Source organism: Bos indicus, chromosome 5, assembly GCF_029378745.1.
Source record: "Bos indicus isolate NIAB-ARS_2022 breed Sahiwal x Tharparkar chromosome 5, NIAB-ARS_B.indTharparkar_mat_pri_1.0, whole genome shotgun sequence".
Classification (NCBI taxonomy): domain Eukaryota; kingdom Metazoa; phylum Chordata; class Mammalia; order Artiodactyla; family Bovidae; genus Bos; species Bos indicus.
The window spans coordinates 68506421-68529706 of record NC_091764.1 but is presented as its reverse complement, the minus strand read 5'-3'; the positions used below and the strand labels follow the sequence as shown (position 1 = coordinate 68529706).

General features: G+C 39.6%; 1 protein-coding gene across 6 annotated transcripts in view; it reads left to right on the top strand.

Moving 5' to 3' along the window:
* The window catches only part of SLC41A2 (solute carrier family 41 member 2), a 145200-nt gene that overhangs the window by 8664 nt on the left and 113250 nt on the right, over window positions 1-23286 (top strand). For 2 of the 6 annotated variants that reach the window (XM_019961222.2, XM_019961220.2), the window contains exons 2-3: window positions 9748-9817; window positions 20566-21290. In XM_019961222.2, coding sequence (XP_019816781.1) covers window positions 20736-21290 — 555 coding nt within the window. In that variant the 5' untranslated portion in view covers window positions 9748-9817; window positions 20566-20735. Of the gene's footprint in view, window positions 1-9747; window positions 9818-12968; window positions 13182-17249; window positions 17325-20565; window positions 21291-23286 lie in introns of all 6 variants that reach the window. The other 4 variants (XM_019961228.2, XM_019961227.2, XM_019961224.2 and 1 more) reach the window with 3 other exon arrangements.

Below are 23286 nucleotides of genomic sequence, written 5' to 3'. Positions count from 1 at the left end.
CGAAAGTTGTGAATTTGAGTCCTGTGCCTTTATTTGTTTTAAAAATATTTATGTATTTGTTTATTTTTGGCTGTGCTGGGGCTTCATTGCTGCGCAGGCTTTCTCTAGTTGCAGAGAGCCGAGGATACTCCCTTGTTGCAGAGCAGAGGCTCTCGGTGCACAGGGTTCAGTAGTTGCGTCATGCGGGCTCCAGAGCACAGGCTCAGTAGTTGCCGCCCGTGGGCTTAATTGCTTCTCAGAATGTGGAATCTTCCCGAATCAGGGATTGAACCCATGTCTCCTGCATTGGCAGGTAGAGTCTTTAGCACTGAGCCGGCAGGGAAGCCTGCTGCTGCTGCTAAGTCGCTTCAGTCGGGTCCGACTCTGTGTGACCCCATAGACGGCAGCCCACCAGGCTCCCCGGTCCCTGGGATTTTCCAGACTCTTTATTTTACTTTATAACTTGGGCATATTACTTAACCTCTCTGAGACTCAGTTTCCTGAGCTGTGGTGTATGAACATGTCTATCTCCTAGGTTTTCAGAAAAGATTACACAAGTACATACCAACGAAGTCTCTTCTTTTTGCTTTCAGTGGTTTTGTTGTCTTAGCAGAAGGTCCCCAGCCTTTTTGGCTCCAGGGACCAGTTTTGTGGAAGACAGTTTTTCCACAGATCGGGGATGGGGTGGGGGTGGTTTGGGGATGATTCAAGTGCATTACATTTATTGTGTACTTTATTTCTATTATTAACTATATCAGCTACACTCAGATTATCAGGTATTAGATCCCAGAGGTTGGGGACCCCTGTTCTAAAGAATGAGTGAGTGTTCTCCTTTCTTTTGGGTTTAAGTTTTGAAATATTTTGTAGGACGTATGGATTAGACTCTAGTTCTTTTTTTTTTTTCTGGCCATGCCATACGTCTTTCAGGATCTTAGGTCCCAGACCAGGGATTGAACCTGCGCCCCTTGCACTGAAAGCATGAAGTTCTAACCACTGAACTGCCAGGGAAGTCCCTGACTAGTTCTTTGAAGAAGTGTCTTTTTGGTTTTTTTTTTTAGTTCAAGAGTGGCTTTTTGATAAGCTATTCATATTCCTGGTAAGGTATAAATAAATAGTATAGGAAGGTAATAAGGCCAACATTTAGTGGAGAAAAATCTTTTTCATTGTTAGCCAGTGTATTCTCCTGGGATTTTAAGCAGACTGTCATATCTATGATCAAGAAAGCAAAATTAACAGGTAGTACCAGAGTCCAATGGAGAAGGTAATGGCACCCCACTCCAGTACTCTTGCCTAGAAAATCCCATGGATGGAGGAGCCTGGTAGGCTGCAGTCCATGGGGTCGCGAAGAGTCGGACACAACTGAGCAACTTCACTTTGCCGTTTCACTTTCATGCATTGGAGAAGGAAATGGCAACCCACTCCAGTGTTCTTGCCTGGAGAATCCCAGGGATGGCGGAGCCTGGCAGGCTGCCGTCTATGGGGTCACACAGAGACGGACACGACTGAAGCGACTTAGCAGCAGCAGCAGCAGCAACCAGAGTCCAAAGCCTGGCCTCCTTGCTTCACTTTATGTGTTTCCTCTATCTTTTACGTAACAAACAAAGAATTTTTATGGTGACATTCTAGTACTCTTGGAAAAAGAAAAGTCAGAAAATTCTTGTCTGTTATTTCTGGATTGTGGGTTTCAGAATAACCCCAGGCAAACTCATGACGGATTCTTTGGAGTATTTCTTGCTCTGGTTGAGCAGGCTTAGTCCTCTAATCTAGAATGAACCTTACAGTGATGGTTTAAGGTTGTTTGTTTTATTTGTAAATTATAAAAATGTTACTTAGATATCTTTTTAGAAGTAAAAACATACATTAGATGTGATATTTAAATTTAACAACAGGATTAGAGCTACTTCCTATTCCAGGTTTCATTTTCTTTTTTTCTTTTAGGAGATTGTGGTTTCCTGAAGACCTGTGTTGTTCAGTATCTATAATATGTACCATCTGGTCTCTGTATATACTAGTCATTATATAATATTTTATAGCATGCTGGCAGTTTAATAAAAAGTAGGATGAGGACAGTGTACAAAATGTAAATATTAAAAACTTCAGTTGACTTTTTAGAGAAAGTTGAAACAAAACAGTTGATCTGAAAATTATAAGGCAGGGGTTTAATGTAGCAATGTATAACTGGTATATTCCTAATTATGGGGAGAAAGAGGTAGAAAGTTAGGTTATGAACCCTTTATAAAAAGTGTAGAGTAATAATGATACTCTGAGTAATGATGATGATAACTAGCTAATATTTATTGAAGACTCAATACACTTTTCTATGCATATTACATGTAGTAAAGTACTTAATCTTCACAGTAACATGTGAAGGAGATATTTTTACCTTGAAGAAGCTGAGGAATAGAGGCATAAGTCCCATAGCTAGTGAAAGTCAGAATTTAACCAAAACCAGGGTTTCCCTGGTGGGTCAGTTGTAAAAAATCCTCCTGCAATGCAGGACATGCGGGTTCAGTGCCAGCCTGGGTTGAGAAGATGCCCTGGAGGAAGAAATGGCAACCCACTTCAGTATTCTTGCCTGGGAAATCCCATGGACAGAGAAGCCTAGTGGGCTACAGTCCAGGGGGTCAAAAAAGAGACACCACTTACTGACTAAACAACAACAACAAAGTTTGACTTCGGAGGCCAACCTCTTAACTACTGTCAGTATCCTTAGTGTGTTGACACTTCTTCACATTTAATTTTTTGCAAGCAAATCATCTCTCTTAACTGAAGTGTGAAGATTTGCTGAATAAGTCACTTGAAATTTCCCCATAAAACCACCCAATGCAAATCATGTTATCAGTTTATTCATCTAATGAAAGCATGCCAAATATCTCAGGAAGCTTTGTATAGTTTCAAACATGGCATAAAGCATTTGCCAGTGATTCCACGTGAATAATACAACTTTGAACAAGCAGTTAATATTGTCCCTTTCAAAATGTGTTAGACTGAAATCTGTGTATTCAAGTCTGAGATTTTGATTATGCATAGATTTTATCATCTGAGTTTAAACTCATATTGTTCCTTGGAAAAAAGCCTATTCTTTCCTCAGTCTCTGGGGGCAGTGCTTAATAGACAGTCTTGCTTCCCTGGTGACTCAGATGGTGAAGAATGTGCCTGCAGTGCCGGAGACCTGGGTTTGATTCCTGGGTCAGGAAGATCCCCTGGAGAAGAACATGGCAACCCACTCTGGTATTCTTGCCTGGAGAATCCCCATGGACAGAGGAGCCTGGCGGGCTGCAGTACACGGGGTCGCAAAGAGTTGGACACGACTGAGCGACTAAGCACACACACAAGCATGTGGTTGAGCATTAGTGAGGGGCACCAAAAACACAAAAACATTTAAATCATGTTTTGTCATTTTTTATATGTGTATATATATCTCAATTATTTTCCATTATAGGTTATTACAAGATATTGAATATAGTTTCCTGTGCTAAATAGTAGGTCCTTGTGGCTTATCTGTTTTATGTATAGTGGTTTGTATCTGTTAACCTCATACTTCTAATTTATCACTTCCCCTCCCTCCCTTCCCCTTTGGTAACCATGTGCTTGTTTTCTATGATTGTGAGTCTGCTTCTGCTTTGTTTATAGATTCACTTGTATTATTTTTTAAGATTCCACGTATAGTCATACATATGTTTGTTTTTCTCTGACTGACTTCACTCAGTATAATCTCTAGGTCCATCCGTGTTCCTGCAAATGGCATCCTTTCTTTTTATTACATTCATCATTGAATAATATCCATTAATCTGTCCATGAACATTTAGGTTGCTTCCGTGTCTTGGCTATTGTAAATAGTACTGCTATGAACACTGAGGTGAGTTAGAATTTTCATATTTTCTGGATATTATGCCCAGGAGTGAGACTGCTAGATCATATGGTAACTCTATTTTTAGTTCTTTTTAAGGAACCTCCATAGTATTTTCCATAGTGACTGCACCAATTTACATTCCCACAAAACAATAACAACAACAACAACAACAAAACACTGTAGGAGGCTTCGCTTTTCTGCACACCCTCTTCAACATTTATTATTTTTAGACTCTTTGATGGTGGCCATTCTGACCAGTTTGAAATGATACTTCATTGTGGTTTTGATCTGCATCTCTCTAATATGTTGTTGCCTGTTGGCCATCTGTTACTATTTTGTAGTCTTTAAAGAAACAACGAGATGGTCTTTCTAGGAAAAGTCACAGCTTGTTATGACTCTTAATTTGTTTGGAGTTATTATCATTTTGAATTATTGAGGGGAAAGTCCATTTTGAATTATATGTGATGGATCATGGGAGAGACACACCATGGACTTGGTGGCACCCTGGCCCTGCCTTGGAGCTTGGTGGGGTAGATCCAGTATTGTATCCACGATCATCTAACAATATAAAATATAAATGAAATCACTTCTATGAATACAGCAGAATGTTCGTTTTCTGGAAGTTGTTTAGGGTGTGTTAATGAATGAAGACTATTGCCTTTTAGTCGTGTTCCTGTTGGGAAACCGTGGAGGGGGATAAAGTAGGAAAAATAAATTTTAGAGCCCCTGAGAGTTTTAGAAAGAGGAAAATATAGTTCAGTTCAGTTCAGTTCAGTCGCTCAGTCGTGTCCGACTCTTTGCGATCCCATGGATCGCAGCACGCCAGGCCTCCCTGTCCATCACCAACTTCCGGAGTTCACTCAAACTCATGTCCATGGAGTAGAAGGCAATGGCACCCCACTCCAGTACTCTTGCCTGGAAAATCCCATGGATGGAGGAGACTGGAAGGCTGCAGTCCATGGGGTCGCTGAGGGTCAGACATGACTGAGCGACTTCACTTTCCATTTTCACTTTCATGCATTGGAGAAGGAAATGGCAACCCACTCCAGTGTTCTTGCCTGGAGAATCCCAGGGATGGGGGAGACTGCTGGGTTGCCATCTATGGGGTCGCACAGAGTCGGAGACAACTGAAGTGACGCAGCAGCAGCAGCATGTCCATCGAGTCGGTGATGCCATCTAGCCATCTCATCCTCTGTTGTCCCCTTCTCCTCCTGCCCCCAATCCCTCCCAGCATCAGAGTCTTTTCCAGTGAGTCAACTGTTCACATGAGGTGGCCAAAGTACTGGAGTTTCAGCTTTAGCATCATTCCTTCCAAAGAACACCCAGGGCTGATCTCCTTTAGAATGGACTGGTTGGATCTCCTTGCAGTCCAAGGGACTCTCAAGAGTCTTCTCCAACACCACAGTTCAAAAGCATCAATTCTTCAGCGCTCAGCTTTCTTCACAGTCCAACTCTCGCATCCATACATGACCACTGGAAAAACCATAGCCTTGACTAGACGGACCTTTGTTGGCAAAGTAATGTCTGCTTTTCAATATGCTATCTAGGTTGATCATAACTTTCCTTTCAAGGAGTAAACGACTTTTAATTTCATGGCTGCAGTCACCATCTGCAGTGATTTTGGAGCCCAGAAAAATAAAGTCTGACACTGTTTACACTGTTTTCCCGTCTATTTCCCATGAAGTGATGGGACCAGATGCCATGATCTTCATTTTCTGAATGTTGAGCTTTAAGCCAACTTTTTCACTCTCCTCTTTCACTTTCATCAAGAGGCTCTTTAGTTCTTCTTCACTTTCTGCCATAAGGGTGGTGTCATCTGCATATCTGAGGTTATTGATATTTCTCCTGGCAGTCTTGATTCCAGCTTGAGCTTCTTCCAGCCCAGCGTTTCTCATGATGTACTCTGCATATAAGTTAAATAAGCAGGGTGACAGTATACAGCCTTGACGTACTCCTTTTCCTGTTTGGAACCAGTCTGTTGTTCCATGTCCATTTCTAACTGTTGCCTCCTGACCTGCATATAGGTGAGGAAAATATAAGTAGCTGTTAAAAATAACTTTGTAGAATACTGATAAGAAAGTCTTTTGATATTTTACAAAATGCAAAAGCAGGATGCCAACAGTGTGTATAATATGAATGTATTTTTGATTTAAACATATATATATAGAAAAATACAGCAAATTTATCATATATACTATTATATCATCAGTGATTATCTCTGGATGGTGGGTTTCTAAAATAAACAATTCTTGTTTGTCCTTTGGGCTTCTCCCCTACCCCCCCCCTTTTTTTTTTTTTGGAATTTAACACGTATTCTGTGAAAAACAGAGTAGTGAAAGAGAACTCTGTGCCAGTGGACATCAGAAACACCATTTCAAATAAGCTGATAAAGAAAGGTAGTCAGGTTATTTTAACTACCTGAGGATAGTTTTAGTTTGAACTCCAAGTTGGACTTAAAGCCTTTGGGCTCCTTTTTTTTTTTTTTTTTAAAGTGGTATTTGAACAAGAAAGTATGCAGCCCTGACCAAAGGGTAGAGACATGGTTTCAGAGAGTAAAGATACTGAAAGAGTTAGATCATTCTTTGAGGTTGATGCCAAAATAGTTGGCTAGTGTAACACCATGTACCTGTGGTTCACCGTTTCTGCAAAGAGTCTCTTGCCGTGAGTTTGTGTGCTTGAGTGGACTTCACAGCACCGTGTACCAGGGAGCAATATTGAGCAAAAGTCCGGTTTGGGAACATGGAAGATTGGCTCATCTCCCTGGATGATGCCATTTTGAAGGTGTCCCAGGGAGGGAAGGTGATGCTAGACCCCACCTGAGGAGGACCCGGCTCGATGTGGGGGCTGTCCTGTTCCATCACCTAGTGGAAGGTAGAGTAATGTACTGTGGCCTGCTCATCTGGATGTAGTGTGCCACTTCACCTCTGTGACGGGGGGAGGAACCAGGGTCCCTGGAGGACCAGAAGTGCTCTGAGTAAATACTGGGAATGGAATCACCGTGAAAATGATGGGGCACTCTTGGTCTTCAAAGAAAGAAAAATGTTAACCTTACCCATGGCATATCATGTTTCCCTTTGCCTTTTCTTAGAAGATTTTTGCTTTGACACATGATTATCTTTTCTGTACTTTACAATTCTGGAAGATTTTATATTCAGCTTTCAGTTTAATTATGCAAAAGAATAAAGTATATCTTTTAAGTTGTCTGAAGAAGTGTGTTCAGATTTTTCAAACTGAATTCTTTTAAGAGTATAAGGATGTATTAAGACTAAAATATGGAAGTATACTCTAGAGAGTTCTGAATAATAATTTCTCCTCATTTGAAATGCTGGAGTTCATCTTATCCTATTATGTTACCTAGTATCTATATTGAAGTATTTCAGATTTATAAATGCCAGAGAAAACCAGTAAGGAAATGTGTTATTTATGTTTTATTCTCATGTACACTACCTTTTACACAAAGGTGTTGAGTCACTTTATAAAAACAGCTACAAGAAGTACTGTTTTTTAAAAAAAGTGATGAAGCCAGTACAAGAGAAAATAAAACTAAGAATGTAACATTCAGTTCAGTTCAGTTCAGTCGCTCAGTCGTGTCCAACTCTTTGCGACCCCATGAATCGCAGCACACCAGGCCTCCCTGTCCATCACCAACTCCCGGAGTTCACTCAAACTCATGTCCATTGAGTCGGTGATGCCATCCAGCCATCTCATCCTCTGTCGTCCCCTTCTCCCCCTGCCCCCAGTCCCTCCCAGCATCAGGGTCTTTTCCAGTGAGTCGACTCTTCTCATGAGGTGGCCAAAGTATTAAGGTGAATAAATTGATCATAAATTCGAGTTTCAGATGTGGCTATTAAGTTTCCTGTTGCTGAAGTAAAGTAAAAGGGTGGCTCAGTCTTTGTTTTGTTTTGTTTTTTGGCCATGTGGCTTGTGGGATCCCAGTTCTTCAACCAGGAGACCAAGGATTGAACCTGGGTGCCCTGGAGTGGGAGCTGGGAGTCCTAACCACTGGACCACCAGCGAAGTCTAAAGGGTGGCTCAATCTTTATTAAAGAAAAAGAAAAATTCCAGTTTTCAGTAGCAAGGCTTTCTGTAGTATAATTTTTAAGTAAAGTTTTATATGATTTTCTCTAGGGATGATTGATAAGGTGACGCTCTTAGCAATGTGTGCTCAGTTACTCAGTCATGTCCAACTCTGCGACCCCATGAACTGTAGCCTACCATGCTCCTCTGTCCATGGAATATTCCAAGCAAGAATACTGGAGCGAGTTGTCATTTCTTACTGTAGTTGATCTTCCTACCCAGGGACTGAACCTGCATTGCCTGCTTTGGCAGGTGGATTCTTTACCACTGAGCTACCTTGGAAGCCTGTTCTTAGCAATAGTGTGCAGGAAATTAATGAATGTCAATTGCAAGTTAATTGCAAGAGCATCATTAATTGGTAGTTTTTTTAAAAATAAGATACATGTAAGAAATGTTTTAAAGTGGGAGAAATATACTTTTTTTGTTGCTTAAAAGCAGTTTCTGTACTTCAAAACAGATTTCTGTGCTTTAACTTCTTTGTTATTTGACCATTAACTGAATTATTTCAAACAGTAGTACTGATATTTCTGATTATTGCCTACTACCTGTATTGTTGTTAAGTCTGACTCTTGAGACCCCCCCTGGACTACAGCATGCCAGGCTTCCCTGTCCTTCACTAACTCTCAGAGTTTGCTCAAACTCTTGTCCATTGAGTCAGTGATGCCATCCAACCATCTCATCCTCTGCTGCCCCCTTCTTGTCCTCCCCTCAATCTTTCCCAGGATCAGGGTCTTTTCCATTGAGTTGGCTTCAAATTAGAGCTTCAGCTTCAGCATCAGTTCTTCCAATGAATATTCAGGATTGATTTCCTTTAGGATTGACTGGTTTGATCTCCTTGCTGTCCAAGGGACTCTCAAGAGTCTTTTCCAGCACCACAGTTTGGAAGCATCAATTCTTTGGCGCTCAGCCTTGTTTATGGTCCAGCTCTCAAGTTGATACATGACTAATGGAAAAACCATAGCTTTGACTATATGGATATTTGTTGGTAAAGTGATGTTTCTGCTTTTTAAAACACTGTCTAGGTTTGTCATAGCTTTTCTTCCAAAGAGCAAGTGTCTTTTAATTTCATGGCTGCAGTTACCATATTATAAAAATATTTATGTATTGTTATTAATCTAACCAAAATATCTAGTAAAATGATTTGTTTTTCACTTTTCAGTTGGTTTGGTAGGGCTAAATATAATCTAACTGTTGGCAGTTGATTGAATAGACTGTTTTGTTTATGCAATACACTTTGTTCTTTGGATGCACACTCTATTTATTCTGTCAACATTTTCTCAATAAGCAGAAATGGTTCCACTGTGGATTTTGTTTTAGTTGATTCATTGGCTTGTCTTTGATGTATCCTTCTTCCAAATAAAGCATTCTTTTAAAAGTGACTTTTTTTTTTTTTTAAAGTGGGATTGAGGGTTGTGATTCTGAAAACAAAATCACTTGTCTGGGTCTGGTTTTCTTTGAAAAATTATTTGAAGTGTATTGAGCATTTATTATACAGAGGATTTATTATACCCACTGGTTGTTTCTCTGGACTCAAATTCTTTACAAATGGTTAGCTGTCTTTTAGGCCTGTAGAAACTTTGTTACTTTTTTCTATCTGTGGCTAGCCTTAGAATGACTGATTGTTTTATGGAATCGGCTAGCTTTTGGATAGCAGGAGCTGAATCATTCCCATGATTTCTCAAGCTTTTGTGTTTGTTAGAGACTCTCAGGACCGCCAGATCAATAAAGTTTGACATCACTACCTATTACATAAATGAAACCTGTGTGAATGCTTGAATTCACTTTTAGTAGACAGTTTCCAGTTTAAATTAAAAAACTCTTTTTTTTTTTTTTTTCAGGAGCTAACTCTGTGCATTTGAGCCAAAACAAAAAAGGAGTTGGGGAGAGATACTTCATCCTACTTTAGAGGTGAGCCTTTTCATCAGGGAGGACAGTATTTGTGAGGTAGCGTGCTTTATATTTCAATTTCCAAGTACTTTAAATGCCCTGAACATTGATAGAAATCGTGAGATAAGATAGTATAGTGTGGATTGCTATTGTTTGGACCAGTTCGAGACTTACACCACATGGAGTTTATGGGATAGTTACTGACTAGATGCACCTTTGTTGTTTAGAATCGTTGCCTTGGGGTTGTTCCTTTTCCTTGGTAAACTGCAGAAAATGGGCAAAATACAGATCCGTACATTTGTTTTTTTCCTAGTCGTGTGGTTCCCTCCATAGGTTGTGCCTGACATTTTGCAGCCCCATAGACTGGAGCATGCCAGGCTTCAGTGTCCTTCACTGTCTCCCAGAGTTTGCTCAAACTCGGTCCACTGAGTCAGTGATGCCATCTAAACATTTCATCCTCTGTCATCCCCTTCTCCTCTTGCCTTCAGTCTTTCCCAGCATCTGGGTCTTTTCCAGTGAGTCAGTTCTTTGTATCAGGTGGACAAAGTATTGAAGCTTCAGCTTCAGCATCAGTCCTTCCAGTGAATATTCAGGGTTGATTTCCTTTAGGACTGACTGGTTTGATCTCCTTGCTGTCTAAGGGAATCTCAGTAATTTTCTCCAACACCACAATTTGAAAGCATTGATTCTTTGGTGCTCAGCCTTCTTTTATTATCCAACTCTCACATCCATACGTGACTACTGGAAAAACCAACTGGATACTATGAATTATATATACCTCTGCCAAGCAGCAGTAATATTGGTACATTTGGAGTTCTGGAGATTTCTTTTTCATTGCCATATTTATTTTTAACTTTTGAGGGTCAAGTGATATAGCAAGTATCATCAGAAAAAGAAGATGTTCTCTTTGCCCTGTAGGAATTGGCAATGGGAAACCAAACGGATACCTTTTATTTTTAAAAAATTCTTTTAAAACTGTACATGATAGGAAGATTGCTCACTGTTTTGGACATTTAATTTTGACTGTGTTTTTTTTTTTTTTTTTTTTCTGTCTGTACCCTGAACTCTACATTAATTTAGGTAGATTTCTCTGAGGTGGTCAATTTTTATGGTGACCTTTTGAATGAGGCCAAAGTTCCAGAACATTAGAAACAGTTAGTAGAAAGTATAGGGACAACTGAATAAAAGAAATTTGGTTGAATAGAGAAAGCTTAAAGAAGAATAAGAGATAATAATTTAGCTGACTTAGGAAATTGAGTAGAAAAAATTAGTTTGAAACAATTAGGACCCCTGTGGATGAGAATAGTGAAATCAAAGGGTTTAAAATGAGAAATGATGGGCCTTTCCTGGCAGTCCAGTGGTTAAAACTCCACACCCCTAATGCAGGGGGCCTGGATTCGATCCCTAGTACAGAAACAAGATCCTGCATGCTGATAGCACTGCCAAAAAAAAAAAAAAATTTTTTTTTAATGAGATTTGATTTTAGTAGTAGCTGTTGGACTAGCTCAAATGAGGAATAGAGCTCTTCAGTATGATTTAGTAGTCAAGGCTGTGATAGCCATGCTTGGGACTAGGGTGACCTTGTGGGTTCTGATGTGTTCTCCAGGAAGAAGGGTTTGACAGTGAGCTTATGGTAGGACAGCAGAAAGCTGGCATCAGAGTGAACATGAGAAAACCAAAGAGGGGATTGTTTAAGAGCTGTCTGGGATACGTGTTGAGAAAAGTGATTTGATGGTCAATTCTTCAGGAAAATGGAGTTTGGGGATAAGAAATGGAGAAGCTAAGGAATTCAGGTGACCAAACTGGGTATCAAAAAGACTATTGAGAGTTTTAAAAATAGTTTTTGCTTAAATGGAAATAGTAATCATTGAAATCAATGAGGATTTATGTTTACATAGGTTTTATTCTTTAAATGGAAATAGTGAAAGAAAACAGATCAGCCATGAAGGCAGCCTGCTGTTTGGGTGCTACAAAAAAGCAAATTATTATAAATAGATATAATCCTTCTTTGTGAACCTGCTATCCAGTGAAACAAGTCAGTACTTACTGGGTATCGTTGAAAAAAGTGTGCCAAAAATTTTTTTTAAATAAGAAAATAAGTTGTACAACATCAGCTAAGGTCTCATTTTGTCTGGCATGACGTCTCTGAAATCTAACTTAACTGACCACATAATACATCCTGTTTGGTGACTATCTGCATCTTCTAACAAACAGAGATGCAGAATACATATATTCAGAGGAAGTGAAAAGCAGAATGCACACTTGGAGAGTGGCAAAACTAAGAATACATAATAACCATAATCTGCCTTGACTTCTAGGTCATTTGGTGTGAGTATATGTGTGTGACAGTGCTGTGACAAGTTTTGAGATTTTTGTCTCCTTTCATCTTTTTGTTCTAATGGGAAGATAAAGTATTAAACTTACATTTATTGCCTTTCTTAGTAATGAGGCGTGACATAAGTCTGCTAACTCAGCTGCTCTGATGAATTTTTCAAGTGTATTATTTAACCTTTACAAAGGAACAGATTGCCTCCTCCAGCACAATGGGCAGATTTTCTCCAAGATACTGATTTAGTAAATCAGCACACATACAATTCTTTTTCTTAACTTTTAAAAACAAGCGATTTTAACATTATTATTATTTTTGTAACTGCAGTTGAATTAGTCAGGACTGTCTGATATTAGTTTGTTTTCCTTTAAGTCAGTGGTTCCCTAACACAACTCTCTGATTAATGTTGGCCCATGACAGAGCTTCCACAGAAAGCAAGGAGTGAGTTCTTAATAAATCTAAATGTATTCGATGGAAAGGCTTTTAGTCTAAGAGTCTGTCCTTTCTACTTGTTTGGTGTTAAAATGTGCACTTATATTTTAAAGGAAAAATCATTGTTAACTTGATAAAATTTGAGGGGAAATGTGGTTAACGAGATCTAAATATTTGGAAAACACTCTTTTAAAGCTCTTTAACCATAGATGGAATCCTTACATGCTCAGTATATCAGAGAGACTCTATTAAACTAAAATAGATGGGAATATTTGGGTCAGATTCTTTTTTAAGATGCCTGCTTTTGAGTTTAGTTTTCATTAAATCTTGCTGTGGTAGTAAACAATCCTGAACCCTCGGTGGCTTTCAGCAGCAAAGCTTTCTTTCTCTCCTCCTACATGTTGCCCATAGGTTGCTGCAGATGAGCTTCAGTACCTGCAGCTCTGGGTGTTATCTTTGTCCCAGGACCCAGTCTGAACCTTGGACATGTCGTTCCCATGACGGAGGGAAAAGATGGCAGAGTTGAACTGCTTCTGTTTGTAGATGTTGTTGCTTCCTGAATCGTCTGCCCAGACTTGATGTCAGTAGAGATGAGGCAGTGTAATCTTCACATACTCCCTGCAGGTAATTTGGCAACAGGCAGAGATGACAGTCCTCTTACAGGACTGAAGCAATAATGGGGAGTAATAAAACCTGTCACAGAATCATTCAGACCGAAGCACACATGCCAAATAATCAAAATGTTAAATTTGAATGCAGAGTTCCAAAGAATAGCAAGGAGAGATAAGAAAGCCTTCCTCGGTGATCAATGCAAAGAAATAGAGGAAAACAATAGAATGGGAAAGACTAGAGACCGCTTCAAGAAAATTAGAGATACCAAGGGAACATTTCATGCAAAGATGGGCACAGTAAAGGACAGAAATGGTGTGGACCTAACAGAAACAGAAGATATTAAGAAGAGGTGGCAAGAATACACAGAAGAACTATACAAAAAAGATCTTCACAATCCAGATAATCACGATGGTGTGATCACCCACCTAGAGCCAGACATCCTGGAATGTGAAGTCAAGTGGGCCTTAGGAAGCAACACTACGAACAAAGCTAGTGCAGGTGATGGAATTCCAGTGGAGCTATTTCAAATCCTAAAAGATGATGCTGTGAAAGTGCTGCACTCAATATGCCAGCAAATTTGGAAAACTCACCAGAGGCCACAGTACTGGAAAAGATCAGTTTTCATTCCAATCCCAAGAAGGGCAATGCCAAAGAATGTTCAAACTACTGCACTATTGCACCCATCTCACACATTAGCAAAGTAATCGTCAAAATTCTCCAAGCCAGGCTTCAACAGTACGTGAACTGTGAACTTCCTGATGTTCAAGCTGGTTTTAGAAAAGTCAGAGGAACCAGAGATCAAATTGCCAACATCTATTGGATCATCGAAAAAGCAAGAGAGTTCCAGAAAAACATCTGCTTTACTGACTATGCCAAAGCCTTTGACTGTGTGGATCACAACAAACTGTGGAAAATTCTTAAAGAGATAAGAAACCTTTATGCAGGTCAAGAAGCAACAGTTAGAACTGGACATGGAACAACAGACTGGTTCCAAATCGGGAAAGGAGGATTCAAGGCTGTATATTGTCACCCTGCTTATTTAACTTATATGCAGAGTACATCATGAGAAGTGCCAGGCTGGGTGAAGCACAAGCTGGAATCAAGATTGCTGGGAGAAATATCAATAACCTCAGATATGCAGATGACATTACCCTTATGGCAGAAAGCGAAGATGAACTAAAGAACCTCTTGATGAAAGTGAAAGAGGAGAGTGAAAAAGTTGGCTTAAAACTCAACATTCAGAAAACTAAGATCATGGCATCCAGTCCCATCACTTCATGGCAAATAGATGGGGGAACAGTGGAAACAGTGAGAGACTTTATTTTATGTGGCTTCAAAATCACTGCAGATGGTGACTGTAGCCATGAAATTAAACGCTTGCTTCTTGGAAGAAAAGCTATGACCAACCTAGACAGCATATTAAAAAGTAGAGATATTACTTGCCAACAAAGATCTGTCTCATCAAAGCTATGGTTTTTTGCATGTAGCTATGTACTACATCCATATAGTAGTCAGGTATGGATGTGAGAGTTGGACTATAAAGAAAGCTGAGCGCTGAAGAATTGATGCTTTTGAACTGTGGTGTTGGAGAAGACTCTTAAGAGTCCCTTGGACGGCAGGGAGATCAAACCAGTCAATCCTAACGGAAATCAGTCCTGAATATTCATTGGAAGGACTGATGCTGAAGCTGAAACTCCAGTACTTTGGCTACCTGATGCGAAAAACTGCCTTATTGGAAAAGACCCTGATGCTGGGAAAGATTGAAGGCAGGAGAAGGGATCGATAGAGGATGAGATGGTTGGATAGCATCAGCGACTCAATGGACATGAGTTTGAGCAAGCTCCGGGAGTTGGTAATGAACAGGGAAGCCTGGCGTGCTGCAGTCCATGGGGTCACAAAGATTCAGATACAACTGAGTGACTGAACTGAACTAAAGAACAATAATAAACATTTAGGTATCTACTACCCAGCCTTAAAAATATAACCACTACCTTTGGAGCTCCCTGGGTGGTTTTTGTACTACTTTCACAAATGTAAGCATTCTCTTGAAATTTGTGCTTGCTTATAATCCCCTCCTTCATAGATTCCATTGTGTGAATATCCCACGATTTATCTTTTACTGTGTTAATTCTAGTTTTTTCTTTTCTTTTTTTTGCTAATGTGAAAATGTTGCTAAGGATATTTTTTTATGTGTCTTCTGTGTACAAAGCAAGAGTTGCTTCAGGGTATGGACTTAGGTGTGGAATTGTTGGTATGTGGCACGTACATGTCTTCAGTTTTAGTAGATCAGACCACGTTGTTTTCCAAAGTGGTTGTGCAGTTTCCACTCCCACTAGTGGTGGTGTATGTGTTACCAGTACTTAGGTCTTTGGTCACATCTGAAAGTGTGACAACATCTAATTTTTAGTCTAATGTGTATAAATCAAATTCTCTTGGATGTTCAGGGAGGTGCTTCTTAAACTTCCATGTTTACATACAGCACATGGTTTGTATTTTAGTCGTTCAGTCGTGTCCTGCTGTTTGAGAACCCATGGACTGTAGCCTGCCAGGCTCCTCTGTCCACGGCATTCTCCAGGCAAGAATACTGGAGTGAGTGGGCTGCCATGCCCTTCTCCAAGGGGTCTTCCCAACCCAGGAATTGAACCCAGGTCTTCCAAATTGTTGTCAGATTCTTTACCGACTGAACTACCAGGGAAGCAAAGCACATGGAGATGGTATTAATACTATAAGCAAGGTTGTGATTCAGTAGGTTGGGTTATGCTTGGGAACTGAGATCCTGCGTTTCTCGTAACCATCCAGGTGATGCTGCTGCTGCTGTGTCCTGTGCTCAGTTGCTCAGTCGTGTCCGACTCTTTGAGATTCCATCACAAAGAGTGATGGGGGACTGGGGGGCTACAGTCCCATAGGCTCCTTTGTTCATAGGGTTTTTTGGGCAAGAATCCTGGAGTGGTTTGCCATTTCCTACTCCAGGGGATCTTTCCAACCCAGTGATTGAACCTGTGACCCATAAGTATCTCCACTGATATTCTTTCACTTATAGCACGTAAAACTAGAGAAATTTTGCCCAATCCTATTTACTTATTTTTAAACTTTTTAGTAATTTTTACTCATTTATGGATGAAGAGCAATATAGAGCAACCCAACTGATTTTTATTTAGTGCCATATGTGTACATTACCCATTTAAAATCAACTTCAAAGTAATTTGATTGTAGTCATTATTCAACGAGTTTCTAAGTGAGTTCTTTAAAGGAAGAAAATTCAAGAAATCTTTAAGGGAGATAATAGATCTTTATAGACCTTGTCAGTATGCAAGCATTAGACTAACTGATCACTCATTAGCTGGGTAAAATGAAGGATAAATAAAAATGAGCACATTTTCCTCAGTGCAAGATTGTGCTATGTGGTCTATGGTATACACTTGTAGCAAGATAATTCTTAGTACTTCCAAATTGCATTGTTTTACAAACAGATGTTAGGACACAAGGACCACTTAGCCTAGCTTAAGCAATGGAGATTTAGTGGCCTATAAAATTGGGGAGAACCGGGATGGAATGGGCTTTAAATAAATGAGATATCCTAATCATGTAGTGTTATCAGAACCCTCTCAACATCTCCTAGCTGTGATTCTCTGTTTCTGTGGATGGATGAGCTTTCCTCCAAGTGTAAATGGTGGTGGTGGTGGTGGAGGGAGTTTTTGGAGGATAAAAATATAGTGACAAACCTCAGAATTTTCCCATTCAAAAAGGAAGTGAGAAAACACTCTTTTTAAAAAGAATTAATTTATTCATTTGGCTGCACTGGGTCTTAGTTTCGGCATGCGGGATCTTTGGTTGCAGCATGTGGGATCTAGTTCCCTGACGAGGGATTGAACCCAGGCCCCTGCATTGAGAGTGCAGAGTTTTAGCCACCGGACCACCAGGGAGGTCCTGAGAAAACACTCTTCCAGAGGCCTCCCCCTCTGAAGTGGCCCTGTACGTCATTGACTCTCTGCTCTATCAACTGTTTCCTTCATTACCTTTATCACAAATTATCTCCTTTACTTATTGGCTCACCTAATTGTTTTTCCTCTCCACCACAAGGTAAAATCACTGAAGAAGGAGTAGTGCCTCTTTTGTTGGCATCTGTCAGCCATTCAGGAAATAGTAAGGCAACAGGTATGTGAAATTCCAGGGTAGGACTCAGGCCTGCCCCAGGCAGTTGTCATTATGTGGTCTGGAGGTCAGGGAAGTTTGATTACTGGGCACACCGGAGCCTCATAGACGAGGCAAGTGTGATTTCACATGGGAAATGGAGCTACTATAAGCTGAAAAATTGGGAAAAGATGCTGAGGAAACAACAACAAAAGCACGTGTTTTTTGTGCCCTTTGAGTGTGGTTTACTGTTTCACTCAGCTGCCCAGTGTGTGTGTAAAGTTGTGTAGTTTCTGCAGTGCATGAGATGCTTGCTGAGGAGAGGGAGAGGGGTTGAAATCCAGCACGAGACTCCACACCTGTGGCTTCCTTTTTCCAGGAGGCATTGCTTTAAATTTACCCCTAAGTTCTGCCTGGTCTGTGCCCACTGGGCCCGGTTGAATATCTGTGTCGCCATCTCACTTTCTTCATAGCTTCCCTGGAGAAAGAATACCAGGGGCAAAAGTGTGTGAGCTGGATGCATCTGGATCCTGCTGGCCAACTCAGTGTAGACTCTATGCTTAGCCATGCCCTGCAGGTATTCTAAGAGAGATAACTTTCTGGAAAATTCCTCCCTCCCCCTTTTTTCTTACCTCCATTTTTCTATTTAGGGTTAGTTGGTCAAGTTTCCTGACCATGCATTTTGAGGTGAATGCTGACTGAATGGTAATATACATACTGTCATCTACATTTCTCTGCATTTCTAGTTTGATTACTTTATAATTCTGCTTCAAGAGGAAGAAGAAATTGCCTATGTCCATCACTGGCCCTTTAGTGGAATATACTGTCTTAAAAGTTTGTTCTGTTTTTTGTTTGATTAGAGATCTCTTTGGGGCAGTGAAGTGCTCACTGTTTAAAAGGAGGCAAATTGATTTAAGGAACAGAAACCCACTCAGTCTGACTCATGTAAGGCTGCTGGCAGTCTCCTAAGTTTCAGACATACAGCTGAGCCTCTTCTTACATGGAAGGGCCTCAAGGAGCCATTCTGTTCTCCTCTCTGGATTGCTTGCTTTCTTCTTTGCTTCATTCTGGACATTGTTTCTGTTCATTTGATTTTCTTTAAACACTGAGTTTGTATACTGATCCACCTGCCAGTGGCAAAAATGGCAACTAGTACTTCATCTCATTGGGTTCTCTGCAAGTTCACAGAATGTCTGTACTGTAATCACTTGGGGAGTGTAAAAAAAAAAAAAAAAAGATTTCTATGCCTCAAACATATTCTCAGCCAGTAGGTCTAGAGTCCTAGAATCTACATGTTGAGACTTTTCCCTCGCAGGAATTGCCAGACCCGTCTGTAATCACAAGAGAAAGCAAGTGAGTGAATGATGAAGTAGATGAACCCAGGCCCTAGTATCCACTTTCCCCTGACATAGCCCCTTCTCTTTTTTCCCTTTGCCATTTCTTGCCATTGATCTTCCTATCCAAGGAGAGGAGATTGCCATTCTAAGAAGTTGAAAACAAATATTGAAGAATAGAATAGTTTTCATTAAAAGCAGCAGTATAGCAGCAACAGTTCTTAGTCTAGTTTGGTTGGTGAACAGTCTCCAGTTAGGCAGTGGGGCTATCTGTCCCTTATGAAATCAGGGCTAATTAGTTGATCTTGAATGCTCTTGGAAGTGTAAGATAGGGCTGGGTGTTCTGAGAAACACCTGCAGCCTTAGGCCCACTCTAATAACTTTGAAAACCTCTGTACCTTGGTGGCAGCTGTCCAAAGAGACTCTCTACCTGGGCAGGTGATATATGACCTCACAACTTCAGTGTCTGTCACTCTCAAACTAGCTTATACTTTAGTTCAGTTGTCCAACAGCATCCGACTCTTGACCCCATGAGTCATGACCCCATGGACTGCAGCACGCCAGGCTTCACTGTCCATCACCAGCTCCCGGAGCTTGCTCAAACTCATGTCCATCAAGTCGCTGATGCCATCCAACCATCTCATCCTCTATAATCCCCTTCTCCTCCCACCTTCAGTCTTTCTCAGCATCAGGGTCTTTTCCAATGAGTCAGATTTTTGCATCAGGTGGCCAAAGTATTGAAGTTTCAGCTTCAGCATCAGTCCTTCCAATGAATATTCAGGACTGATTTCCTTTAGGATTGAAAGCTTACATTATGTGTCTCTAGTTTAACATCTGCAGAGAGAGAATCTCATCACTGACTAGCCAATCAGGAGCCTACTCTGAGGTTGAAGGTCAGAGCTAACTTTGAGAAGGGCATTAAAAGCTTTCTTTTGGTTGACTTGCAAAATAGGATTAAGTGATTTTGTAATCCCTTTTCATTTGTTGTTTCTTAGGTAACATTATTATATCCCTAAATCAACTATAATGATTTTTTATTGTTGTTGGAACTACAGATATAACATCAACATACTTTTACATGTGAAATAAATACCATGTACACTATTTAGGATATTTATCAAGTAATTTCATGGCAAACATTATCATTGTTTCTTCATATTTTAATAGCAAGATGTATACTGTATTAAGTTGGAGATAAAGTAATAGATATTATTTAATATATTTAAAATATAATGTCATTAACTTTACCTTGTTGTGCTGATATATGTAAAGGGTGGTAGCAATTTAATTCTGAGACATCAGTATAAGTAATGGAAGCCATTACTTTAATAAATTTTTCTTTTGTAGAATTGCAGAGACATTGAAGACATTTGAAGGGCTTCCCTGATAGTTCAGTTGGTAAAGAATCTGCCTGCAATGCAGGAGACCTTAGATCAATTCCTGGGTTGGGAAGCTTCACTGGAGAAGGGATAGGCTACCCCTTCCTATTCTTGGGCTTCCCTTGTGGCTCAGCTGGTAAAGAATCCTCCTGCAATGTGGGAGACCTGGGTTCGATCCCTGGGTTGGGGACATCTCCTGGAGAATGGAAAAGGGTACTCACTCCAGTATTCTGGCCTGGAGAATTCCAATCATGGAGTCACAAAGAGTCAGACATGACTGAACAACTTTCACTTTGAAGGCATTATATGGGTATTAATTACATAAAGTATGCAAAAATAAATACTTTTAACCAAAATAGGCCACCAAAAAAAGCTGTATGCTACATTTCTGCATCCAAAGCGGTTGCATGGCATAAACCAGTTATGTGTTAAGCCCACAGAATATAATGTCAGTACCTCAGGGTTCATTTAAGAACATGTGTTTTTTATATCTGTAACTATGAGGTATTAAGAGAGTTATTCTGACTTTTAAAAATTATTTTATTTTTCCAGATCCAGTCCCTGTGTGGAGCTTCTAAACATCTTCTATTAGTGGAAGTGCTGTTTTCTGCACAATGAAGTCAACATCTTAATTTACACCAGCATTTGTGTGGTTCTGATTCATCTGCTCTGGTTCACGAAGCTTGAGATCTAAGGCAAACAGGGTCTTTTGCAATGACAATATGACTAATAGTAAAGGAAGATCTATTATTAATAAATCAAGTGGTGGTCGAAGCAGTGGAGGAGGTTTTGTGGACTGGACTTTAAGTTTAAATACAATTCAGTCTGATAAGTTTTTAAACTTACTGCTGAGTATGGTTCCAGTAATATACCAGAAAAACCAGGAAGACAGGCACAAAAAAGGAAATAGCATTTGGCAAGATGGGTTATCACCTGCAGCACAGACTTTCAGTAATAGATCCGAACAGCACATGGAATATCACAATTTCTCGGAGCAGTCTTTTCATGGCAACAGTGGGCACGCGCCATCAAGCTGTAGCCAAAAGTATGATGACTATGCCAACTACAATTACTGTGATGGAAGGGAGGCTTCAGAAACTACAGCCATGTTACAAGATGATGATGCGTCTAGTGATGCTGATGAAGATGTCATTGTAGAGACAGGCCAGAAGTTACCAAAGGAATCCAGTGGTGTCATGGCACTGCAAATACTTGTGCCGTTTTTGTTAGCTGGCTTTGGAACAGTCTCAGCTGGCATGGTTTTGGATATCGTCCAGGTAGGTTCTCATCTTTGTTTAACTTCACTGACTTTGTTGTTTAAAGTGCTTCGTGTCAGGTACTAATCTCAGACATTATATTTAGTTTAAATTTATCCCTTAGTTAAAATGAACTGATGCAGACTGGTGGAGGATCTGCTCTTTCTAGGTATCTTTTGTTTGTTTTCCGATATTCTAAGAGAATTGTCTGATTCTGACCATAAAATAATTCATCATAAAATATTAAATATAAAGTAATCCCAAATAGGGTAAATCAGCTAAATGAATAACTCAATATATTTAAATATGTCCCTGTTTTTTTTTGTTGTTGTTATTTTTTTTTTAAACTTTACAAAATTGTATTAGTTTTGCCAAATATCAAAATGAATCCACCACAGGTATACATGTGTTCCCCATCCTGAACCCTCCTCCCTCCTCCCTCCCCACACTGTCCCTGTTTTAAAAATAAAAAATAATATATGTCCATTAAAATGAACTCGAACAATGCAGAGTATTAATGATAAGGAGTCCTGTTCTTCATCTCCAAATCAAAACTCTCTTCCCCTCTGGAGGTTACCATTGTTAAGAGTTTGCTGTATATACTTGCAGGTGATTTTTCTGTGCTATATACAAGCATATGTGCAGAGGTTTTTTTTTTTTTTAATAAAAATTAAATTCTGTGTGTATTTTTCTCAGTTTATTGTCACTGCTTATTGATATATCTTGGACATGTTTCTAAATTAGTAAAAAGGATATTTAGCATTTTTAAAAGAGTGCTTGATATTTTCATTGTATGTATATATATACCAAAATTTACTTATTCATTCTCCTATGCTGGTGCTATAACAAACATCCTTACAAATTTATTTTTATACACTCATACTAATTTTTTCATAAGACAGATTTTAAAAATGGGATTATTGGGTATTAGAGCAGGTGTGTGTGTTTAAAATTTTATAGGTATTGTCAAATTGCCTTTCATTGTACCAATTTGTAGTCCTTCTAGAAATATGTAAATACTTTTATTTTTCCATACCCTTATCAACATTTGATGTTCTTGATCTTTTTCATTTTTGCCAGTTGATAGGAAAATGTTACCCTATTTTAATTAACATTAATTACTATTAATGTTTTAGCCTCTTTTGATATGTTTATTGGCCATTCTTACCTTTTCTGTGAATGTTGCTTATATGAATTACTTTTTTGTATCTTATCCATTTTTAAGGTGTTTTTTTTCTTTTTAATTTATATTTTATTGAAGGATAATTGTTTTGCAGAGTTTTGTTGTCTTCTGACAAACCTCAACATGAATCAGCCATAGGTATACATATATCCCCTTCCTTTTGAACCTGCCTCCCATCTCCCTCCCCATCCCACCCCTCTAGGTTGATACAGAGCCCCTGTTTGAGTTTCCTGAGCCATACCGCAAATTCCCATTGGCTATCTATTTTACATATGGTAATGTAAGTTTCCATATTACTCTTTCCATACATCTCACCCTTTCCTCCTCTCTCCCCACGTCCATAAGTCTTTTCTCTATGTCGGTTTCTCCATTGCCACCTTGTAAATAAATTCTTCATTTTTCTAGATTCTGTATATGTGCGTTAGAATACAATATTTATCTTTCTTTTTCTGACTCACTTCACTCTGTATAATAGGTTCTAGGTTCATTCACCTCATCAGAACTGACTCAAATGCGTTCCTTTTTATGGCCAAATAATATTCCATTGTGTATATGTACCACAACTTCTTTATCCATTCATCTGTCGATGGACATCTAGGTTGCTTCCATGTTCTGGCTATTGTAAATAGTGCCGCAGTGATCAGTAGGATACATGTGTCTTTTTCAGGTTTGGTTTCCTCAGGGTATATGCCTAGGAGTGGGATTGCTGGGTCATATGGTGGTTTTATTCCTAGTTTTTTAAGAAATCTCCATACCGTCTTCCATAGTGGCTGTATCAATTTACATTCCCACCAACAGTGCAAGAGCATTCCCTTTTCTCCACATCCTCTCCAG